This window comes from Ischnura elegans, chromosome 8 (assembly GCF_921293095.1).
Source record: "Ischnura elegans chromosome 8, ioIscEleg1.1, whole genome shotgun sequence".
Lineage (NCBI taxonomy): Eukaryota > Metazoa > Arthropoda > Insecta > Odonata > Coenagrionidae > Ischnura > Ischnura elegans.
The window spans coordinates 107,949,104-107,972,914 of NC_060253.1; the positions used below are offsets into that span (position 1 = coordinate 107,949,104).

The window sequence follows — 23,811 nt, forward strand, 5'->3', positions numbered from 1 at the left end:
ATGGAAACCACACAAAGAGGAGGAGAGTACGTGGCGTGGGGGTTTGAGAGAGGCAGCTCGGGAAGGGGGGAGGGCCGTGGAGAAGTCTCCCCACCCTGCCACCAGAGGAGCTTCCACTGCCCCCTCCCCTCTCTGCCTCCCCTCTCCTCCTTTGCTCCTCCCTCCTCCGTCCCAGTCAAACAGCCCACGATCCCCTACCCCCGCCTCCGCTTCCCCTCCAACTGTTCTCCATTTCCCTTCCCCTCCGCTCCGAGCCTCGCGATAGTGGCGTGAGGGGTCTCTGCTGTACGAGTGAGACTCGTGTGGATGTTGATTCCTATTGCTAGAGATTCGTAGCGTGTTGTCGGAAGGTGTGTGAGTTATTTAGTGGCACAATTGCCACATTTTTAGTGAATTTATACCTTAGAAGAAGATCAAGTGCTTGGGAAAGTGGTGGTGAGTCGGATTACCCGATTCTCGATGAAGAAAGAATTTTTCGGGAGACGGTTGCCGTGTTGAACCCGGAGACGCGAGGCCGGCCGTGTGGAGTTGGGAGTGGGTGGGTGGCTGTGAGTGCCTTGCCTCTATCTTCTTTCTCTCCCCTCTCTCCCTTTCCCAACTGGCTGAGGGTGGGTTCTTTCTCTCCCTCTATGCCCACGCTTTGTGTTGGTGAACCCTCATCTCCTCGCATGTACACCCTTTCCCTGTATTTGTGGTGGAACATGATGTTGGAGCATATTGGGTAGTTCACGAAATTTTTATCTCTCGACTCTCATTTCCGTCCTCTCTTTCAACCCTTAGACGAGAATTAAACTTTCTTAATCGTGTTACCTGACGTCACTGCATCGTCCAAAATGTTCTTTCATTATGAAATGAGACTTGGAAACTTGAAATAAGCTTAATTTCGTTGTTCTTAATTTCTTCCATCAAACTTTTGTCGTACTTCATGCTAGTGTTGCGCAATTTTTCCATGAAAAGCTTTTAGTGGAGTTATTGAAAACATTTTTCTTCTATTTCCTATTCTCTGGTCATTGTTCATGTTAAATCGTTTAAAATATTGACTTTATGGAGTATGAGTCATTTTTTATGAAAACCTTGACAGTTTAGTTTCGATTTTTGCTATATTTCCTGTTGTTTCGATATACATTTGAAGTAGTGGCGCGATAATGTTTTTTTTTACTGCTCAAGGTTATGTTTTGATAGTGTTCACCCGTGTAGTTTTGTTTTGGTCTAGTGTCTCCTTACATTGTTTTGTGTTTTGGTTAAGGTTTTCAGTAGAACTGCATGACGAGCATTGGAATAATTCCCATATTTATCGTTTGGTCTGGTAATTTCACTGCTGTATGCGAGCCACTATGCTTATTCAGTTTGTATTTTGTTTGATTCAAAATCCATTTTTATAAGTTTAATAGGAAACTTTTGTTGCAAACCATTAAATGCAGATTCCATCAATATTCACACTGTGTATTTGTGTTATTGATATAAAAGGGCCCAAATGTTAATATAATATAATTGTGTGTCATTACACTGATTTACAGTTTTCCCTCACTGAAACCTGATTCTATTATTTTCTTTTATCTTAGTGAGTTCTAGTACTGCCTTTCCCTACTTCATTTTAAACAGAGATAAATAGTTTGCATCGAATTTACTCGTTTTATTTCTGTAACTGGCAGTCAAATTGTAAAGATAGAAATTTGTATTTTGTCTTGCATGACCTTGTTCATTCCTATGATCAAGAATAATATTTCTTCATTAAGGAGTGTTTTAAAATCTCAAGTAAGAATGCATAATGGAGAGAGGGTTTAAGTCGTGTGTCAGTACATAAAAAGAAGCAAAAACTGCTGTGTCAGTTATTATTTTACTTGAAATCACTGGTAAAATATCAATACTAATGATCAATTCTGTATTTATCTTGGCTGCAGGAGCTGGCAATAAGACAAACCACCACACAATGAAATGAATGATGGAGATGGATGCCGAAGCAGCAGCTACCACTTCAAACGAAGAAGAAGATGGACAGGTTGCTGGAAAATCAGGTTTGTGTGGAAATTAGCTTTTGTATATAATTTTAAAGAAAATGATTATATCTATCTCTTGGGCAACAAATCGAAATTCAGTTGAGAAATATTCCTGCAAGGTAATTTCTCCTTCTAGTAGTTAAGATTCTATGTCATAGTTGGCCATTTCAATTAGCGTAATGTAGAAAACTAAGTTATCCATTCATTCAGGCCATTTTTTATGTTTTCCAATGTCTATTTTGTGTATCTCTTGAATTTTATGCTTATTAATTGAAGAAAAAGAGAGCTAGCTTGAATTTTGATGGAATTCAAAAATTTATATGGTAATTTTGTGACAGATTTGTATCAATTCATGCAGAAACATTATATTGTACGTCTTTCGTGACTTTTGAAGGAACGCTCCTTAAGGAAAATCGCTATTATCATCTGTTTATTACTGTTAGTTATGGAGTATTTACCGTGAATAACATTGTGCACACCTTAATCATTGATACATATAACATTGGAGTATGCACCATAGTTGATATCAATCTCATCTTATACATTATTCATTGCATTTAAAAGCACTCTACCTCCTAGCTCAAGTATTCTTTTTTTTAATTTCGTAACCCTTAGTATCAGTGAAGCTATTTTTTTGTTTTCTTTTAGCCTTTAAAATATTCTGCTAATTTAATATGATGTTATTTTGTATGCATTATTGCATTATTTTTTTCATCTATTGCTTTGTGCATTTCACTCAGCCATCTTTTATCTTTCTTATGCTGCTTAATAGAAATCTTTTTAATCTAACCCAATCCTTTAATGTTAGTGAGTATATTTTAGAAACTCAATACAAGCTCCATTTTTTGCTGCTGATTTTTTCAGAATTATTGTAGCTTAAGTAGTTAAATATTCAATATAAATTCCACATTTTATGATCAATAACTATGGACCCATTATTTCCTTTATTTCTGCTGAAGATATAAAGCATACGACCATTTTAAAATGATATTTTCAACATTTCATTACTATTCATACAAAATTATTACCTGAAACGATGTGTGTACCATTTATCTCATTTAGATTTTTATATGACAACTTCATAACGTGCTCATAGTAATGGAACTTTTTTTATATTTTGGAAATCTCCAGGGAAATGCATTTTTTTTTGTTCGTGATGATGATTCCTGTCTTATTTTTGGCGAATATTTTGGAGGTATCACTGTAACATAGGCATAACTAATGGTCATGACATTGACTTGATAATTGACCAGTAACAGGTTCAAATCCCATCCAAATCCTTTGGAAACCCCCTAATTAAAATCCGGAAAAGTGTATCGTGGCCCAGAGAAAGATAACGGTCCAAAAACACCAAATCACAGGTGTTCATAAATTGTGAAATCATAGGCTACTATGAAGCTACTGTAGCTTTACTGCCTCAAAGTTCTCAAGTGAATGGTTTAGTATATTTGTGTTCCATAATGTTCCAGTCAAACTTATCAACTGATTAAGTTACTTTTCAATTATAGTTAAAAAATCCTATCTACCTTGTAATGACTGCAACTTGAATCCATATAAAATTCCTTTTATTCCAGCCAGCCTACTTATTTTCGCGACCAATAAATCCTTTTTTCTTTTTCTATCTGTTCCTCTAAATATGTATTCTATTACTGATGTCAGCGACCCATTGATTCACGGAAATTCTTCCAGCACTGCTCTTCCTTGAGATTAATTTTCCTTTCTAAACAGTTTGGTTCACTACTTAAATAGTGGTAGTCTTTAATGACTTCTTTTGACATATTTTCAAATTGGGTGTTAGACCGGAGTTCTTATTGTTGCTTGTAGATCTTGAATTGTTCTGAAGGTTAAAATGTAATCATAACCAACACATTAAGAAATCCACTGAGTTATTCATCTTAAAAATGTTTGTGCTAGGTGACGGCCAGGCTTTGCTAAATGTCATGTGAATGTGAATATCACCCATTCAGGGATCCTTTCCGTAGGCCACCTTGCATTGTGAGAATTTTTGCTAGGGGGTTGTTCTAAAGGCCATTGAGTTCAGTAGCCAAGTACTTAAACCATTAGATTACCACACTCCCTACATCAAGAATTTGCATAGTTAGAGAATTTATTTTTGCTATTAGGAGTCACAAGTAGTTTGATGGATTAAAAACATGAGAAACAAAATACATGTTGGCATGAAAAATATTTTCAGTTTGTCCCATAATACTCCCTGAAAAGCTCTCTGTTCTTACTAAGTTAATCTCTCAGATTTCCGTTGATGCCCTGGCTTGAAAGTTATCTTTTTTTGCGTCATGATCACTGGTGGTTTATTATTGGGTTTAGATGGAGCTTAAAACAATTTTCCTAGCCTGCCTCCCATTGAACACGGAATTTTGCCCTTTGATTTGGTATTTGATGAGCTGTCCTTATTATTGTCATGTTCTTGCATTCCCCTTTCTCTTATTCTTCCCTATATTACTGTTCATTAGCATTTACTTTCCCTTTACTCATCCACAATTTCATATATTTCTCTTCTACTTTAAGTTTTACTTCCTCACCCACCATGTCTAGCACTTCCTCCCAATGCACTTCACCTTCTACGGTTTCTTTCATATCCACAATAAAACATCCCCAGACAATACAATGGTGTAACTAGACTTTCTTCATTTTCCATAGTGCCTTGCTCCAGGTGACAATGCTGTTATTTTGTTTTCTCTTTTGTTGCTTACCCTTCATCAGACCTCTCCTATTCATCAAGGTATCACTTCAAGTCCATTTTCTTTTTCCACATTAGACTGCCTATATACCTCAGTTATTCTGTTTCTTTTTATTTATGCTGATTAATTTTGTGGCCATTTAGCATTATTTTTACACTCAGGGACTCTCATTGCTAGTTGTTGTAATATGTGCCTCATATTCATTTCCTGTATTTCATGGTTTGCTTGGTTCTGTAGTCAGTCACATATTATCCTTGCCCAGCTCTACAGTGTTGAAATTATATTTTCTATGCCATGTAGAACATTTTTCGTGTAATTTAGTTAAAATGAAAAGCTATCAAATTATTGAAAATGCTATTTTCTCAGCTGCTCTGCCAGTATAAAATCAATGTACATCATCGTTAAATGACTTGATATTTTTTAAACTTTAAAGGCTACTTAAGAGAATTCATGAGATAACTTGCAGATTTCATTGTGCTCTTCAGTAAAACTTGACTTCAGTTCCTTTAGAAAATCTAATTGATTCCCTTGATTTATCCAGTAATGATATTTATGTTTCTATCAATGGCGGAAATAAAATGTTGAGTGTTGACCCTGTTTTCACATTAACTTACATTTATAGTTTCAATTATTTAGTGGCAACTCACTGTTGCTTTTTGTGTCTGCATATGTGAATAATCAATGGAGTGTCATTTCTTACCACAATGATTTACTGAAGCTATTCATCCTACTTAGACTTATAGACTACATATAGTTTTCTCTTGAGTATAGTAATGCCCCTCAGCCATTCTTATTGAGCTGCCAATGGTGATGTGAATGTTATATCCTAATCTTTTTCAGCACTCTGATATATTAACTTACATGCTTGGGTTTTCTAGAGATCTGATTGTGAAAAATGTTTTTATTCTGAAATAGGCAGAAAATTGATAAATTAGCAAAAATTATCTCCGTTGGTTGTGCTGATATGTAAAACTTTCCTTCGATGCTTTCATTTCAGAATCCATAGTTGCATTTAGCTCTTTGATTTCATTAAAAATTTTGTCGTGGTGAAATTCATTTTCTCGTTGCAATTTCATTCAAGCATCATCTTGTGTTCCACTTTCTCCTGATAAAAATCAATTTCCTGAAACATTAATTTCTGTGATTATGCCATAGGTGTCTCTGGCCACTTGTCTAAAACTTTGTAGTGAAGGACATAAAGGTATTTATTAACTACGTGTCTATCATCATTATCTATCATCTGGCTGGCATGAAATTTTTCTTTGCTTTCAAGTATGGAGCATTATCATAATTCATTCATCCAGCCCCTATCACACGTTCATTTTTTCTGTTCAATTTTGAGGGATGGCTCAGATGGTCTCTGAAAAAGTAGCTGTTGTGGTTGAACTCTTTCAGAGATGCTTCTGCAATACAGGTCCCCATATTTTTTTCTTCTATGAGAATTCAGTTTTTTCTGTCCCTTGTCACTAAATCTAGAGCCCAAGTATGTCTAATCTACTAACTGTAGCTATGTAAATTCAAAATAAAGTCATTCTGTACTATCAAAGCCGTGTGTCCAAACTTTGATTTTAATGACTTTTATTTTGTAAAAACATTTGAAGAGCCAATACAAAAAATATAAAGTAGGATAGGCTCATTGTAATTCAGGGATATTTAAGTGCCTTAAATGATAATTTCCCTTACAGAAAGCCAAGACCTACATTTGTAATGAAATATGGCTATTACTGTCAATGAGCAAAATTGGCAAGTATTAGTACCCTATAGTTATGGTAGTGGTAGCAAAAGAAAGTCAAAAATGATATGTTACTCTTATTTTTACCTAAGGAATTTGATTTCTTTGAGTGTTGGGGTGAATTTTATACCTTTAATGGCACAAAAGCCTTTTGAAAAGCACAGTCAAAGCAAATAGCAATTTTTTGAACCTTCAGAAAAAAATGATCATCTTGAATCTTTTGTTGTTGACATTTGTCCTGGGATAGTTACGCATATGGTTTATAGTGGTGATTAATTTGGTGTATTTTGATTTGACATTGCAATATATGTGTTACTCATTAAAAACAGTGCTGAATTTCTGCTGTATTGTATGCACTCCACTTGGAATAAGTTAATTCATGGATAATTCTTCTGGTGTGAAGCTATTCTTCATGGTCTATTTTATATAGAATGGAATCAGTAGTTCTCTTTTGCCAATTCATTATGTTGTTGTGACTGCTCCTAGAATTTCTTGAAGGTTAATAGGATGACAATATCTTCATAGTTTTAACAATCAGAAGAGTGAAGGAAATGGGTCAGAAATTTTTTTATATCTCCGGTGTCAGCTAAAAATTGAACTAGTGGTGAGAGAACCATTGGAACACAAAGGGTGTCTGCTTACATAGACGATTGAAAAGTCTTGGGGAAGTTTTTGTATCCTGGAAAAATCTGCATTTGTGCATAGAGCATCCGGCAAATAATAGCCCAATGCATTGAATTATAGTGACGGAACCAATGCATGATTGTTAAGTCAAATTGGTGATAAATTGCTTATGTAGGGAAGTTTCTATTATCTTTTGATGTTACAGGCTTTGTTGATGTTGGCTTTATGATCACTTTACAATTATGTGTCTATTTTGGTCAGTAATTTTAATATTTTACCCAATAATGATAACGGGCTGTACCGGATAGCACCATGGAAACCCTGAAATTCTGTTTTTTTTTCTATTTTAAAGTAGTGGGCACCCTGACTGTTTCATAGCTCTAACTTTTTGCCAAACCCTTAGGAAATTTTTGTAATCATTGAAATGCATGTTGTACTTATAATTATGTAGTCTCTCAAAAGGTTGTCATGGTAAAATTAGGTCTCCCCTGGGGAGAGAAGTTTGAATAAATATGGGAGGGATTGCATGGAAACGGATTATAGAAGAGACAATGGCCTACTTATACATATGCTAGTTGTATGAATGTGAAATTGATATTTTAATTAATTATTTAATCATGAGTTCCATTAATGTAATGTATAACGATACCTCCACTGCATAAACGCTCAACAATCGCCCACCGAATCAAATCCACTCATTTAGATAGCTCTTATAATACTAGATGAGCAGATTTGATTCTGTGGGCAATTGTTTTTCTAAAGAAAAAGCAAACTGGTGTAGTCATTTCTTGAATTTTTATAGAAGTCAGCTAAACAGTCAGTATATGAATAGGCTTGTTTCCTGAATAACAGCATGTTTATAATTTTGAATATGTAAATTATGTGAGAGAGATATTTTACTTATATTTTAGAATTATCTATTTTGTTTCCCAGTTCATTTGTGTGGGATAGCTTATATTTTTCTCTGCAAATGTTTAAAGGTTTCAGTGACTGTCAGGTAAATTGTTGGAAAATCATGGGAAGGTAATGATGGTATGTGTATTTGTATTTTAAATTGAGCTTTTAGTGATAAGTATGAAGTCATCTTTAGTTAAAATTGTTTATGTCTTTGTTGTTATGAGAAATTACTTTTTACTTATGTGGATAGGTTGCTACATTTGCCAGAAATTACATTTTAGCGAACAAAGGAATGCATGCAAGTGAATTTCAAATGTTAGCTTATTTTATGTTTCTTTCTGATGCAATAATTTAATGCTATATGTAGTTGTATATCATGGAGGACATCATATTATATTTATTGTAGCGTCTGGGCTTTAGTTATTAGCCTTGAAGGATTTTTTTTCAATCCCAATTTCAATCCAATAGTGATAGCCTGCTTAATTCACTTCTATGGAATCAAGTTTGAATTTGGGAGGTGTCTATATTCGTTTGAGGGACATTTTTGCTCCTATTTATGAGAGAGCAGGTTTGGTCCATTTATCTCCTTTTATTAAAAATCCATAGATTTCATCTTTCTTTTATCATCTATCCTTGTGTCATTTTTACTTCTTTATATTATCTAAAATTCAAATAATGAGAGGCATCTTCACTCCGTGAATTTTAAGGCAAATTCGACCTCTGCTGCACGTGTAGTTGTGAGTCTAATTTTGTGAAAATTTCAAATTTTAAGATTATCCCTATCCGTTGCAATGATATACATTTTACATTTTGGCCCATGTGTTTAAATAATGGTTACCATCAAATATTAGCATAGTTAGTGGCTTAGGAATTCTTATTATTATTCTCCTTCATGTAATTCATGTTCTAAAATTTCAAGGGTAGGTAAATATGTATGCCTAATATTAATATAAATTTTCCTAAGTTCCCATTTTAACTGAAAAATTTTAATTATTCCTTTCTTTGTGAAGTTTTTCTTTCAATATTTTTTACCTTTTTTTCTGTAGTGCATCATAGTATTTTATTAATGCTTCTCATGCAAGGATAAGTAGAACTATTTTCATGGATTATTAATCACTATTCTGGCATTTCCACTGATTTCACTTCAATTGCTGAATATATAAATCTCTTTGTTGAAAACATGTCAACATCTTATGCTATTTTGTGTGGTGTATGTCCTTACCAAGATAATGAACCCCCAAATTGCATTGTGTGCCATAATACTATAATTCTTTCACATCAATTAAGTATAATGTGAATTGCCTAAATTTTTTGTGACAAAATCTCCTAGAAATGTGATGATTGCCAAATTTTAACTGTACAAAATTGCCCTAACCTCTAATGAGAATATCCTCATTGCTATAAATTGTGCTTGGTTAAAGATAAGGTAAAGGTAAACGTTTCCCCATTTAACTCTCCCTGAACTACTGTCCCATAAGATTCAGAAAATTTTCATTATGTTATCTTCCTATATACCTTTAATTTTAGCAAGCAATTTACTGTAGATGTATAGCTCATGGAAAAATTTCTAGCCTCGTTCTGGGAATCTATATCACATGTCTTTTGCAATATGCTTGGGAATGAATTTTCTGTTTTGACTCGGAATACAATACCCTGTATAAATCAATGCTTCAAAAATATTCTCGTGGGATCTTATGACATTTTTTAACAGCTATGAAAGAAATAGCTGTGAAGCCATGCTGTTTTTGAAGAGGAAAGGTTTCTCAGTGGGCAGTGTCTCTTCCAAGTTTTGTCAGTAGAAATGTCATTATTTTCATTGCAGGACATTAATCATTCAGTTTGAACCCTTGGATTATTTTCCTCATTTTTTATAATATATGTATTTCCTTGGAATGGTATTTATCATTATTAATTTTTAGTATAAATTGTGAATTACATATTAATGCATCATAGTAAAAAGTCCATTGGCCATAGATTTTGAAATAATAGAGCCTTAATTTGCCTATTAATTTAGTCTAATTTGGCATCGAAGTATAAAAAACTGAATTTAGCTTTCCTTTTTGAAAAAGTAGTAGAGTCTCCTTTATAATTGCAGCTAAAGTGCATTTATATTTTTTATTATTTATGATCCATGAAAGATTGCTTGATTAATTTTATTTTTAAATTCAGTATTGACCCCTTCTGCTTCAATTGATTTTCTGAATATCGTGATCCTCTATATTTTTCCCTTGCTACTTTTTAAATAGAATGGTTGGCAACAAAATGATATTTTATAGTTTGTTGTCAACATAGAACTGTGAAATTAAAAGTGATTTTTAAACGTTGAGAACTCAGCTTTCGCTACTTGTATAAAATCAATTTATTGCCTCCAAAGCATCATATTTCATGAAACATGAGTTCTTAATGTACATTATGGATGTTTTTAACATTGCTTACCTTTAAAAATGGTCATTTTGTTTCCCCAAATTGTTCTAAAATAATGAAAGTCTGGTGATGAGCTACACTCGTCATTGTGGGAATTGGCATTGGCAGTTCATAACAAGCTATATAGGGTAGAGTCATTTCAGCGCTAGGGATTAATTTAACATTACCAATAAAATAAATATTTTTGCTGACCCCTAGGCAGCTCGCAGCATCACTGAAAATGAGCCACTTTATATCGATATATCACTAATACCTGTTTAAAATTATTTTTCTTGCTATCAAATGTTGTAGGAAGATATTTGATTTTATGCCTAGGGAATTTTTAATTGAACTATGTTAGGACTATCTTGGGTGGGATTTCAGTTATTTCCTGACATTTTTGTGTGATTAAATTAGTTAATTATCAACATATTAATGTATTACATAGGAATTTGGCTTGTCTGATTAAGCATTTCTCTTTCAAGGTAAAGGTGAAATGGACCACAATCAAGGAGGTGGGAGCAGCCGTGATCTGCCAACTCAAGCCAAACCAGAAGCTGGAGGCTCGACTAAGGTAGGATTTATACAGGATAAACATTTTCCAGCTATATACATTATTCACTTCATTCTTCACTTTGATAGTGTTAAGTTTTATAGCTGTGTGTGATTGTAATTTTTAAAGTAATGCTCTTGCTGTTGAATGTAGCATAAATACCAATGTTATTGTTAACACTACCCAGAGCGGCTGTTTCGGGTGAAAGGCAGTATAGCCCTGCCTGTTAGCAATTCATCCTTCCCTTCAGTTCCACCAGAAAGCTGTTTAATATGAAGATAGATAAAATATGGGGAATGGCCACCCAATATCTGCATTAGTATTCCACCAGTTTTTACCCCTAATTTTTAATTCCACTGCGTAAGTTTTGCAGGCTTGGATTTTTTAGTTTTATGGAAGTCATATTCCTGGGAGGATGCCCATTGTGTCTATGTTGGCTCTGGTTTAAAAAAAATTAACATTTTGGAATATTTTAGCCTGCCTTTGTTTTTTTTCATCAGCTGGACTATGTGGAGAGGTGTAGTGGAAATATATCATAGTGAAGGGCGATTTGAGGCTTGCATCTTTTAATAATTATCAATAATACCAGTTTTAGTTTCAATGTTCTACGTCATAGTCAGGTATTGTCATGAACATTATCAAGGTATAATTTTTATGGATTTTCTCCTGTTTTGAATTCTTAAATTATAGCAAAATGAAGGTTCACCATGCTTCATTGAGGAAATACGGTGGTCCTATTGAATAGCGTGAAAGAAATGATTTGTTGTTCGCACAAGCATGAGCTCCAATGTCAAGTTATAAATTGTGCATAGAATGAACTCTTGGTTAAAGTTTGCTCTTACTCCATTAGATTTTGCTTGTCATGATTAGCCTAATGTAGTGGAGGAACATTTGAATTTCATTGATCAAACTCAGCATGTCGGAAGCCTTTCCATGTTTTTATCCTACAAAAGTTTGTGGTAACTCATGCTGTTTGATAATTTTCCTTGTGGAAGGGGGGATCAATTGTTATTTAGCTCTTGATAAAATGTGTAATACAGTTCTTATTTTAACCTTACAAACCTTCTAAGCATATCGATCAATTGATGTAACTATTTTGTGACCCTTGTTTCCAGCATAATAAAGATTTACATCACTCTTTCTAGAACTACCAAAAGGTGGAATGAGATAGGGAATCAAGTTTCAGGCAGATAAAATTATATTGTTTTAATTCAATTAAATGAAATCAGTGTGTCGTCTGCTTGAGGACTTTCAGCCTATCAATATGTTAGGGGTTAGATGGAAGATGGGACTTTCTAGTCTCAATCTCGCCCAATAAAGACGTATTATTATTATTATTATGTGATGCTTTTCAACTTGTCAATTGTACTATCCGGCCTCACATCATCATGTGATTTATATGTGTCCCCTTCTTACGTCAGACCATCAGTGATGCAACTCCCTGAGATAATTTATTCTCAACTTATATTTAATGTACCATTGGAAGTCCACTAAGTGATAAAAGTACCATAAGTTGTATTTATCATAATTTCTATTCTGTTGCAGTTGACAGATGCTCCAAAGTCTTCATTTTTAGCTGTGCCAGGTTCTGCCAAATCCACTGAATGTCAAGATACAGGTCAAATGAAGAAAGCTGACCATTCAAAGAGCACTGCTCCTGCAGTGGACTCTGCTGGAGAAAAAACAAGGGGAACAACTGAGAGAACTAGTCAGCCAGAGACTACTCAAAAGCCTGCACCAGCAAAATCCCTTACCTCTTCGGACAATGTTTCCCAAAAACCTCTGTCGTCATCTGTTAAAACTATTGCATCATCCTCTTCAGTGCCTACCGAGTTGCCTGGACCTAGCAGTGGCGTGCCAAAGTCTGCCAAGATAATTAGTCCAAATGGAGCCAATGATGCTGCCAAAACTACTCAGTCCAATGTCTCAGCTGTTTCTGGGAATTTACCTGTTTTGTCAGTGAAGACAACTGCTAACAGCTCCTCAGGGACTCTGAAAGGTTCTGCAAGCAGCTCCTCTTCAGATTCTGTTGCTACATCTGTGGCCACTGGGAAGTCTCCTGCTCTTTCTATTTCATCTAATACAATTCAAAGTAATGTGCAATCCAAACCTGCCTCTACTACAACATCTTCGACAGGGGCTAACACTGTCGTATCAGTTGAGAAACATGTTGGCAAGACTGAAGCCAAGGCATCTACCAGTCAGTCAGTCACTAAAGCTCCTTCCAATCAACCATCAAGTGCATTACCAACAACCTCATCAAAGCCATCCCTCTCAAGATCTCCTGCAATTTCGTCCCCGTTGGTTTCATCTTCTACCTCAACCAAGCCCGCAGTTGTATCCAGCAATATTACCAAGTCAGCACTCCCAACAGCATCCCATTCATCCAGAAATGTACCCTCCTCAACATCCGGTTCCTCCTCATCCTCCTCGATGATCTCCTCCTCCAAAACATCCCACTCCTCAGGGCCTCCCTTCAAACCTGTTCCTAAGATTCCTCCTGTGATGCCATCAGTAAAACTCAAGATAAATCCACCGAAGTTTTCTTCTCTTGTATCCAGTTCCTCCCTACAGAAACCATCACCCTCCCAGTCACCTTCAACCTCTTCTGCTTCCACTGTTTCCAAATCGCCCTCTTCATCTGCTCCTAAACCGAATGTGCAGTCCCCTAGCAGGACTCCTCTTTCCCCTACCATCCCTTCCCTGATGTCAATTAAAGTTACCTGTCCCCCTGAATTCTCATCATCCCGGGCCTTGTATTCTTCTCATTCCTCGTATTTGAGTGGAGGTAGGACCTCTGCCTCCTCCCCTGCTGTGACTAGCTCCCCAAGTAATGTCACTACATCATCACCGAGAGTAGTGTCGTCTTCTTCTTCACCTCAACGAGCCCCAGCTGGATCTTCAAGGACTTCTTCCCAGCCTGTTCAGTCATTGTTTGGAAACCAGCGGCCAGCAACCTCTTCTTCGTCGTCTGTGTCTTCAAGTGCGAGCAATGCCCCAGCATCGCGATCTCCCTCTGCTCCTGTGAGGCAATCACCACCTGCTGAATCACCTCGGCCAACATCAACCAGCCGGTTAAATGAACCACAGGCATCACCTCCGGGAGGGAGGGAAGGAGATAGGTCCTTGACCAGACCTGTGGCAGATTTCAGTGTGCCTGACGTTCGACGTGATTGCCCATCTGGTCCAGATCCTGCACCTCCTTCTGCCTCCTCAGTTCCTGATGTGTTGCGAACTGGCTCAGAGGAGGAAGACAGGCAGTTGGAAAGAATGCTTAGACCCAACCCTTTTGGAGGAGGAATTCCTCCGCCAAACATGCCAGATTTGTGCCGGAGGGGAGGGGAACTTTCACTGGTCCCAACTCCACAGCCTATGGTACCATCTTCTGCTGAGGCTGATTTAGACCTCCTCAGGCCAGCATCTGCCTCTGGAAATCCCAGGACAAGGATGAATGATGTGGTACCAATGGATCCTGTTGGTCCAGTGGAGCCTCAGTTGGTTGTTCCAGAGTCTTCCTCCGTAGCTGGAAATATCGAACCGGACAGAAGTGAAGGCCAGGGTCCGTCCCCAGGTGGTCATCAAACTGTTGGGACTGAGAGAGATTCAAATGGAGAGAATGTACCTGACCCTCCCGTTGAAGTCAGTGCTTCCCAGGATAACAGGTTGAGCATTGGGAGTTGCTCCAGAGAATGTGTTCGTACAGATGGGTCTCATGAAGATAATGACGCTAAGGAAACCAGTTCGGGTGAAGCCTCAAGTAGTGGAGGAGGCCCATCTTGTAAGGAGGAAGAGCTTAGTGGTGCCAGTGTGAAAGTTAATGCTGGCAGTGATCAACCAGAACAAGTGACAACCAGTGCTCCGACCAAATCTGACCAAAAAGAAAGTGAATCTGACGACAATGTTGCAGACGTAAAGCACGATTCTGGTGCCTCTCCCTCCACTAAGAGTGCCAGTTGTGACTCTGTGGGTCCTCATGAGAGGACTGATGACCAATCTACCAGCAAGTCCACAAGTACATTGCCTACGGAGAAAACTGCAGAAAAGCCCTCTTCAGGAAGTTGTGACCTCTCAGATGAGAAGCAGCCTTTAATCACCACACCATCAGATCCTGAGGGACTTCCTTCTACTGCTTCTAAAGGTCTGTAACTTTAATTTTTTTGTGTGGACCTGTGCTCATATTATTATTTTTTTTTCCTTGGCACTACAGCCCGGTATGGGCTTTGGCCTCCCTCCCTGTGCTCATATTCCTGTTGTTTTTTTCTTTCCTTATCACCAAGAGTGGACCTTTAATTCTTGCTTGATCAAAGCTGATCAGAATCATAAAGGGAGGGCCATTATAGGTCATGTTGGATAAAAGTGTAACTCCAATCTTTCTTCAATTTTTAAATGGTCTTGTATGTGATGTGTTATTGGTATTTTTGGTGTGTTTTATCGGTAGAAAGTTTACTCCATAGATTTTTTGACTTTCAACTCCATTTTGAACTCGTATTCAATATGTAGATGATAAGCGTAGGTAAAACATATATGATGAAGTTAGGGGTCATTAGAGGTTTAGGATAATTTTAATGGTTGGGTTACATTGTGGAAGAGTGTTTGATTTAAAATGGGTCAGGAAAATTGAAAGCATATTCTTCTTAGTATGTTATGGCGTATAATCTATTTTGAGATGGTCTAAGAGGTAGAAGTAGAGAACAAGTAGTGAGTTAGAATGTTGAATGATCTTCATAAAAATTCCCTTTATTAAAATCATAAGAATAGACATTTTGTTGGTGTTTGAAATGTTGGACATATATATTCTTGTATGGAATTAAACTGGTATAATTCCATACAAGAATTTGTTCAAATGATCTTTTACCTCGTTGTTTGCTGAGTCCTTTGAGTCATGTGTTTTAATTAATCCCTAAGGATTCAGTCACAACCATTTGCAAAGCAATCAAGTTTTCCCCAACTAATTACTCTGTCATATGCTTTCAGTTTTCTGGAACTTATGAATGACATTTAAAAAGTTCTATGCAGTCATGGAGGTGCTTAGCATTTTAATGATTAATATTTGTCTTTAGAAAGATTCTCTCTCTCGTTATTGGTATCCACCAGAATAATGTTTTATGTTCAGCTTTGTTGGAATTTTGTCATCCCTTTGCATTATCTTAATCCTTAAGCCCCGGATCCAAGGCTTGCCACAATTTTGAATCTACGAAAAAAAGTTAGAGCCATGAATTTTTCTTGTGGTAAAGAGATTTTTGGTTGGCCGCTATTCATTGAGTTAGGTAAGCTACTTGGATAGAAGAAATGATACTTTCCAGTGTTGAGTTGCTTTTTTACTGCAGGCTCTTGGCCTACTGTGAAATTCTGTCCCAAATTTCAGTGTGTACATTCCTGTTTAATAGGAGATTTTTAGTCTTTTTTGGTTTCTCCTTTTTTTGAGACTATATTTTTTGTGTTCGCACTTATTCGTTCAAGCTATATATTGCAGTAGTGCGTGTATCACATATCAATTCTTCATACATGAGATTTCCTCATGGGAATAATTCCTCCTAGCTATCTTTCCCTGTTCTAGACTCTTTAATGTCTCTTTCTGCTTTCCATATTTACAATTTAGTTTCTGCTTTAGTTACTTGGTTGTTATTTTACTTTAATTACTAGAGAGATGGTTAGGTTATTTTTGCAGACTTCCATCATAACAGTGCAACCTCTAAGTGTTTCAGTATCAGATTACTTTCTCCTGTGATGTAAGTAGTCAGCAAAGGAATAAAAATGTGTACCCTTGCAACCTATTATTTGAGATTCATTTAGTGTTTGCATGGAGGTACTGACTTTTTCTCATGATGAGTTATCTTGATAGAGTTGGTGCTTTCCTAAACAATTGTGTCAAGTTCCTTAAAAAGTCATATTTCAGCTAGTGATAATGTTAAAATCCCTCAATTATCCTCACCAAGACAATGATGAAAGGGATTGAAATTTTAGAGTTTATCTCCTTAATAATTCAATTAAAAAACCCATTGATATCTCCGCAACTGGGTTTTTTTGTTGACTAAGCAACCAAAGGAATGAGAAGGTGTCTTAACTCGTCCAGAGGGGAGTAATCAGTCCCGATAAAGCATTAATCAGTCCTGAAAACTAGAATCTGCCACAATACCCACCCAATGGAAAACTCGAGAGAAAATTGTTGACTGTCATCTTAATGAACCATTTTCCCAGATTATGGATAGTATGACCTCAGAGATTTCTCTCTCTGAATCGCGTTTTGGTTTACTTTCAACTTTATGCCTTCTTCCATCCTTATTTTCAGTCTGAAGGCATCTGTTGGGTTACCTAATAAATAGCCTTTCCTAATCTGTTGCTGATTTCACTCTTATCATCTGATTTCCCGTAAATGGCGTATCAACTGGAATCAATTAAAATGGCCGTTAACATTCTAACCTATTGCCATAGTATTTGCATGTTGCGGTTAATAAATAACCGCACTCAATCATAATTTGAACAATTGTAAATTGAAAGTCCTTTAAAGCATGCGTTATAAAATAATCTGAAAAATGGAAAAGCTTGGAAACATTAAGCAATTCCAAGTTCATATTTGAGGCTTCATTTTATGTACGCCCGAGCATGTATGCTTGCACCGAGTAAGATACCATCGCTGGTCATCTATTCAGAAAGGCGTTGAGTTCCTGGTGTATAAATCTTATCCGCGAGGCGATTCGCGTGGAAATTCTTGTCTGGGTTCGTACCCTGAAGGGTCGGAATCCGCGGCGATTTCCTTCCCACCTCCTCGTGGAGCCGTGTGAATACGCTGGGCAGCCCCGCGGTCAATGACATCATCGCCACCACCTGACGTATTTCTTTCTTCAAAGGAAGCAGCCGAGGGATCTCGCCCACGTAGCCGAGCCGACTGCGGCACCTTTTCGGTGCGCCATGCGTAATTTTGATGCGTAAATTCTTGTGCTATTCTTTATATTCTCAGCCGCAAGCCTTCAGGGAAAGATTTTCTCGTGTTACCCGATGGAAATTTTATACATCCGCGATGTTGGGAAAAGGAAGTAGAAATGGAAATTTCCTCAACTCTTAGTTTTTATTGTTACTACCTGTCCGCCCTTTCAATTCTGCTACATGCATCTCCCTTTCACCTTGCAAACGCATTGTTGTGTAGTGAGAAAGATGCACTGGAGACATGGGGGAAATATCAAATGTGGTCATTATGTTACGTTACTATGGTTAAGTTGTGGTTAGTCTGAGGGTTTGTTGGTCTATATCTACATGTTATCTGCGAGGGATTCGAAAGATTAGTTAGAAGTACTATGTTACTAGCTTCTCGCTGGATGTTGCATTTTTTTCTCCGTTATTAGTCCTAGAAAACTATATTTGGCTGGCGCTAAATTTCACATAGCCTACACCATTATGCTACATTCTTGTGTTTTTCATTTATTCGTCTCCAGGGAAAATAAATGCTTCTGATTCATTTTTTCATCTGTTTCAACTGTTGTTACTGATCTTGCGGAATCAGGAAATGTGTTGAATCTGGGAAGCTAAATGCATTTTTTACCATTCCTGTTTGTTTCCTTATGACCTAATAACTCGCAGTCTTTAGGTACCTGATTGTCTTCTTCGTTTTTACTGCTCAAGTTCTTTTATTTCTGCCGAAGATGATGTTGGACGACGTGGACTGAGATCCGCGTTACGTGCGTATTTTGTTTTCCCCGAGCCACGAATTCCCGACTTCCGGCCTCGAAATGTCGCCCCCGCCTCGTTCTCTCCCTCTCTTTCGCGTGAGTTTTCCTCCGCCACTCCTCCGCTTATGACTGCTCTCCGAATAAGTCCTCTTTCTTCCTGCCCCGCGCAGGTGAGCGCGCTGCTGCCTCGATTCTCTTTTAGGAGCACTGGAGCGTACCAAGTTCCGAAATATCCATCGGCCCTCCGGAAAATGGATGCCTTTCGGCATTTTTTGGAAAAATTCTTTTCCAGCCATTTGTGCTATCATCCGAAATAAGAAAGCATCCGTAGGGATATTTAGATATGGTAGGGAAGTGAATTACTTACTCAATGAAAAGAATAAGGCAGGTTCATTTTTTTGTGTGGAGCTTTGGCGTCAGACACATTTGAGATGAGACCTAATGTGGACAACAGCATCTTGAGTAGAAGTGCGTTGTCTTCATATTCCTTTCACGGGTATTTTGAGCTAATTGTCAAGGAAATGATTTTTCATGTTGGCATTTTGAATGTTTACTTTCCCTCTCGTCTTATTTAATGCCAAAAAATTTATTGACACTGGCTGTGAGCCTTTCTTTGATTTTACGATTTATATATTTTTTATGCTTGAGTCTGTACATCTACGCAATTCCATTCATGATTTTATTCCTGTGGTGTACAGTGTACTTGCTTATGGTAGTTGACCGAACTTGTTGGAGAAATGCCATTGGGTTATTATTTTTCATCAGCTTTGAGGATCACATACCAAAGTAAAACGAAAAGTGATGAGATAAAATGTTTGAGTGAGATAGAGAGAGAGTAGGTGCTGAAGCTTGTAAGTAAGAGGAGGAATGTTTTTTCGAGCGTGGAAATGGGGAGGGGATAAGTGGATGCAGTGAAGAAAGGTGGGACGTATAGTCAGGTGAGCGAAATAATAAGTATAGGGACTCCCCCTTCGCAATTGCTTGGCGTACCATCACCGCGACCTATTGGAGAAATATCACCTATCTCAGCTCACACCTCGTATCAATGATTATATCGATTTAAGAAAACTTGATCTTGTTCAAATGACTTCCCATGGACATTACTCCCTATCTTAAAATTTGCTGCGTAAGATAAAAATTTGTTCTATTCTCAACTAATGCCTGTACGGAGTTGGGTTACGCTGCTTTAACTTGTTTTGAACCTGTAGACGTTCTTCGTAAGCTTCAAGAGGCTCCTGTCGCTTTCTGCCGCATTTGTGTGGATGGGATAGTTTAACGTTCTGCACTGCCCTGGGTTTTCTTTATTGCGAAAGCGTTGATTGCCACCGACGGGACATTCCGAAAGACCTCTCTCTATCAATAACTCTACTATGGTCCTCGGGTTAAAATTTCGCAGATTACCTCTGGCTACGCTCTCTTACAATTAGTGTTGATTTCCATGATCACTTTCACACGATTGAAGTCCTAAGAGAACATGGCAACGGGTACTGTGATTGATTTTATCATATTTTTGGGGTACGTCTTATTGTTATTAATATTTGTAACATTTTAGTAAACTTGAATGGGGAGCTGACTTAAATTTTTTTGGAAATCATTCAATAATGTATTTGGTGTATCGCTAGTTGCGTCACTGTTTTTATCAAACCCTTGCGGATCACACGGCGGCTAACCCAATAGTATATATGCATACCGGACTCTCGCAAAAAAAACTAAACTACTATTGTTAGTCATCTCATTCCGGGTGTGTGAAGTAAGTCGCTAATTTACCTTTAATTTCTTAATAACACTGGACTAAAGTGGGTGAAGAACACGCGTCAATGGACATCCCCGGAGATTCCTGATTGAGATTGTTTTCTCGCGTTCGACAAAGACAAAGGCATTGTAAAGGGGAATTATAAACCCGGTAGTGTGTTGGAGCGGGCGCGTGGAGGGGAAGTGTGTGTCGCCCGTGATGGGGGTGCATTCATGCCCCCCCCCCCTCCCTTCCAGAGTCTCTCGGGGGAGAGAAAACAGAAAGAAATTAAGAAGCGCACCCCCGCAGAAGCCCCCCTCCGTTGTTCCTCTCCACACATCCTGTTGCTCTACAGTGCGCTGTGTCCCTCATTCTCGGCCTCTCTCTCTCCGCCTCACTGCTGAGTCACTCTCCTCGTCTCCATTTCCCGCTCTCGCTCCATCTCTCGCCTGCCGTGCCCTCCGGATTGCCTATCTCTACTACGCACGCCAAACTGTCCCTTGGACTGACGATAATATCATGTTTTGTCATCTTATCACGCAGTGCTGTAGTTGGAAAAAAAAATTTAGGCAGTACTCACCAAAAATTCCAACAGCTGAACATGTATTATACATCCGGCCGCGAAGGTATTTTAACCGGTACGCTTATAGCGAGTTTGGATTTTAGGGGGTACGCCGTACCGGCCCAACTACAGCACTGTTATTACGGATATATCAGAATAATCATCACTAATACGAGATACGTATGGATTACTTAATGGGAAGGAGTGCCTAAACTTATGCATCGTGCGCTGCACACTCACCCCATGGCAAAAGCCCTTGGGAAGAAATGTTCTGTTTTGTAAACATAATCATCACTCATGTGAGATACGTATGGATTGACGGGGAATGAGTTCCTTAAGTTAGGCAACTTACACTGCAGACTCACCCCATGCCAAACGTCCCAGCAAAGAACTATCTGGGTATGGTGATCATTGTACATGAGCGTAGATAAATCAGGGACATCATCCAACAATTTAGTTTGCTTTATTTTTCGCGATTGTAATCTCAATTACTGCATCATACGTAGATGAATCTCCAACAATTTCAATGATAGATGAGGATTGAGGATCTACATAATCGTCGTAATCCTAAGGCTAATCTTTCGCATCTCTCCACTCAATTATCGTATCAGCTACCTTTTCACGCCTATGTATTTCGTAGTTATTCTCTTTCACATCCTCATTTACCTCCTCCATATATTTTATTATAGGCCATCCTTTTCCATTCTTATCATCCGCTTATCCCTCGACGATTGTCTTCATCATGCCGTCATGCCTTGAGATATCGCCAATAAATCGCTAATTTTCTTTTCATTTTCAATGCTGAAGTGCGCGGAAAAACAACAGTCGGACCCCTCGACATACCCTGAGACTCTTGTTTGGGATTTATACGGCTATCTATACTTCAGCTACATGCTGCTTGGGTGTTAATATGGGGCAAGGATTGACAGTGATCATTATAGGAGGATGCTGTCCATGAATTAACACTCAACCTTGGAATAAAACGATGAGATTCGTTTGCATTTTTTATCCTTGCATCCCACCGCTAGGTATCATGCGGTAAATTTTTATCCTCCCCTAATTCTTATCCACCCGTAATTTATCTACCCCTGTGTATAATGATCATTGTGTCCCGATAACCCTTCGCCAGGGTGTGTTCGTCTTGGGGTGAGTCTGCGATGCATGTTGCATAATTTTAGGCTCTTATTTTTCCTTAATCCATACGTATCTCGAATAAGTGAACCACAAACCCGTACAGTTCTTCGCTGAAGTGGTTGGCATACGGTGAGTCTTCTGCATAATTTTAGGCACATCTTCACTTACAAATGCATAAATATGTCGCGTTTGTTAGTTCTGGCTAACCATTTTTTCCGAGTGGTTTCATAATTGTTAGTGCTGCAGGAATTTTCTTCGGCGATCAATGACTATTAGGTGATAAAATTTGGCTCCTCAAGTCTTACCGGAGACCCTAGTTTTAAACCCTGAGGGGTTGCACGTGAATCCTCTCCAAGGCTCCAGCCTTCGTCCACCCGCTTGCTTCCTATTCCACCTTCCTATATCCCTTTTCAAAAGAAAACGACCTTCTCTTTCTTCCTCGCCCATCGTCCTTCCTTTCCCCCGACAGGCGTACCCTCCTCGCGCCCCTCAATAGTCGTTCTGTTCTCTGATTTCCCACCTCCGCGACTGAAGTCTTCTCCTCCACCGAAGCAGGGATGGAGGGACCCTCAGCGAATAGTCCGAAGAAGCTTTCTTCTCTACTTTGTAGGGCAATAATCGCGATCTCCGATTTCCTCCTCCTACTCCTCTCTTTCTTCTCTCTCCACCCGAGTCTGGGCCGTGGGGGATTTTTTCCCCTCCCTTCCCATGGTTCGTCTCTACTTCCCCTCCCCTCTTCTTTCTCCCCCCCTCCTCCCATCCTCCTAGCTCAGCCACGGCCGTCGTTTTCACGAGAGCCGATTTCAAGATGGCGGGCCGTCCGCAACTGACGTGAAGGAGAAATCACGCGGTCGGTTTCATTGCCTGCCAGTTTTTCCACCCTGCCGCCCGGGCGTTGGATGGAGATTGGTGCGAGACAGGAAGTTATGTCATCTTCACGAAAAACTTTTAAATATAACCCTCTAACCGTACTTTATCGACTTGCGGACACAAAATAATAGTCTCTCCGTACTAAATTGTGGAAATTGGAAAGAAACTATTTTTCATGCAGGCTCCAGAGATAGTATGTTTCGAAATCCGTGTTTACACGATGACTCTATTCCCGTGCAAGTATGTGGCGGGACAAATCCTCGGATAGATTCGCGAAATTAGAGCAGGGGCTATTTCCTAGGCATGCATTTGTGCAGTTTTAAGTGTTTACATGGTACAATTTCGATGATTCGTCTGCGCATTTAACCGCGCGAGTAAATGCATCATGTGACCACGCCTAAGGTGTGAAGAAAATATTTATTACTGCTGGAACATTTGTCATTTCCTTAAAATATCTTATATATTTTTCGCTACGGCATGAGAAGTAGATGAAAATAAACTTTGGGCCCGTTATCTGACTTTAGAGTTATTAGTGTATGATTGTAACAATTGACATTGCGTTGGTTACATGAAATTGGCACTACGGTCGGAGAAAATAGCTGGATGAAGGTTAGCTATGAGCGTTTGGATTGAATCACCCACATTCTCTGCAGCGTTATTTTAACTTTTAATCTCGATGAATGTTGTCCACGATGGCGAAGCAGCTCTCTGATAACATGCTCGGAAAGTATTCGTTTTGTGTAGCTCAGTCGCGATGCCACCTTCCAAAGTGTAATTCATTGAGAGGTGTTGTCGTCGCTCGTGTCTGTTATTCACTCGTGCCCCACGATTTGCTTTGTGCGTTATGATGTATCACTCTGGTTCCGTCATTGCAATAATAAATGAATGGATCTCGTCCAACCAATCAGATGAACTACGTAGCAGTTTATCCCTCCTTCAGTGTG

General features: G+C 38.4%; 1 protein-coding gene across 3 annotated transcripts in view; it reads left to right on the forward strand.

The window, feature by feature from the left end:
- The first annotated feature begins 302 nt into the window (after positions 1-302).
- Positions 303-23,811, forward strand: part of LOC124163821 — a 187,144-nt gene continuing 163,635 nt past the window's right edge. For 2 of the 3 annotated variants that reach the window (XM_046540919.1, XM_046540920.1), the window contains exons 1-4: positions 303-548; positions 1,902-2,015; positions 10,838-10,926; positions 12,451-15,043. In XM_046540919.1, the coding sequence (XP_046396875.1) occupies positions 1,940-2,015; positions 10,838-10,926; positions 12,451-15,043 (2,758 nt within the window). In that variant the 5' untranslated portion in view covers positions 303-548; positions 1,902-1,939. The remainder of the gene's footprint in view (positions 549-1,901; positions 2,016-10,837; positions 10,927-12,450; positions 15,044-23,811) is intronic. The other variant, XM_046540921.1, reaches the window with a different exon arrangement.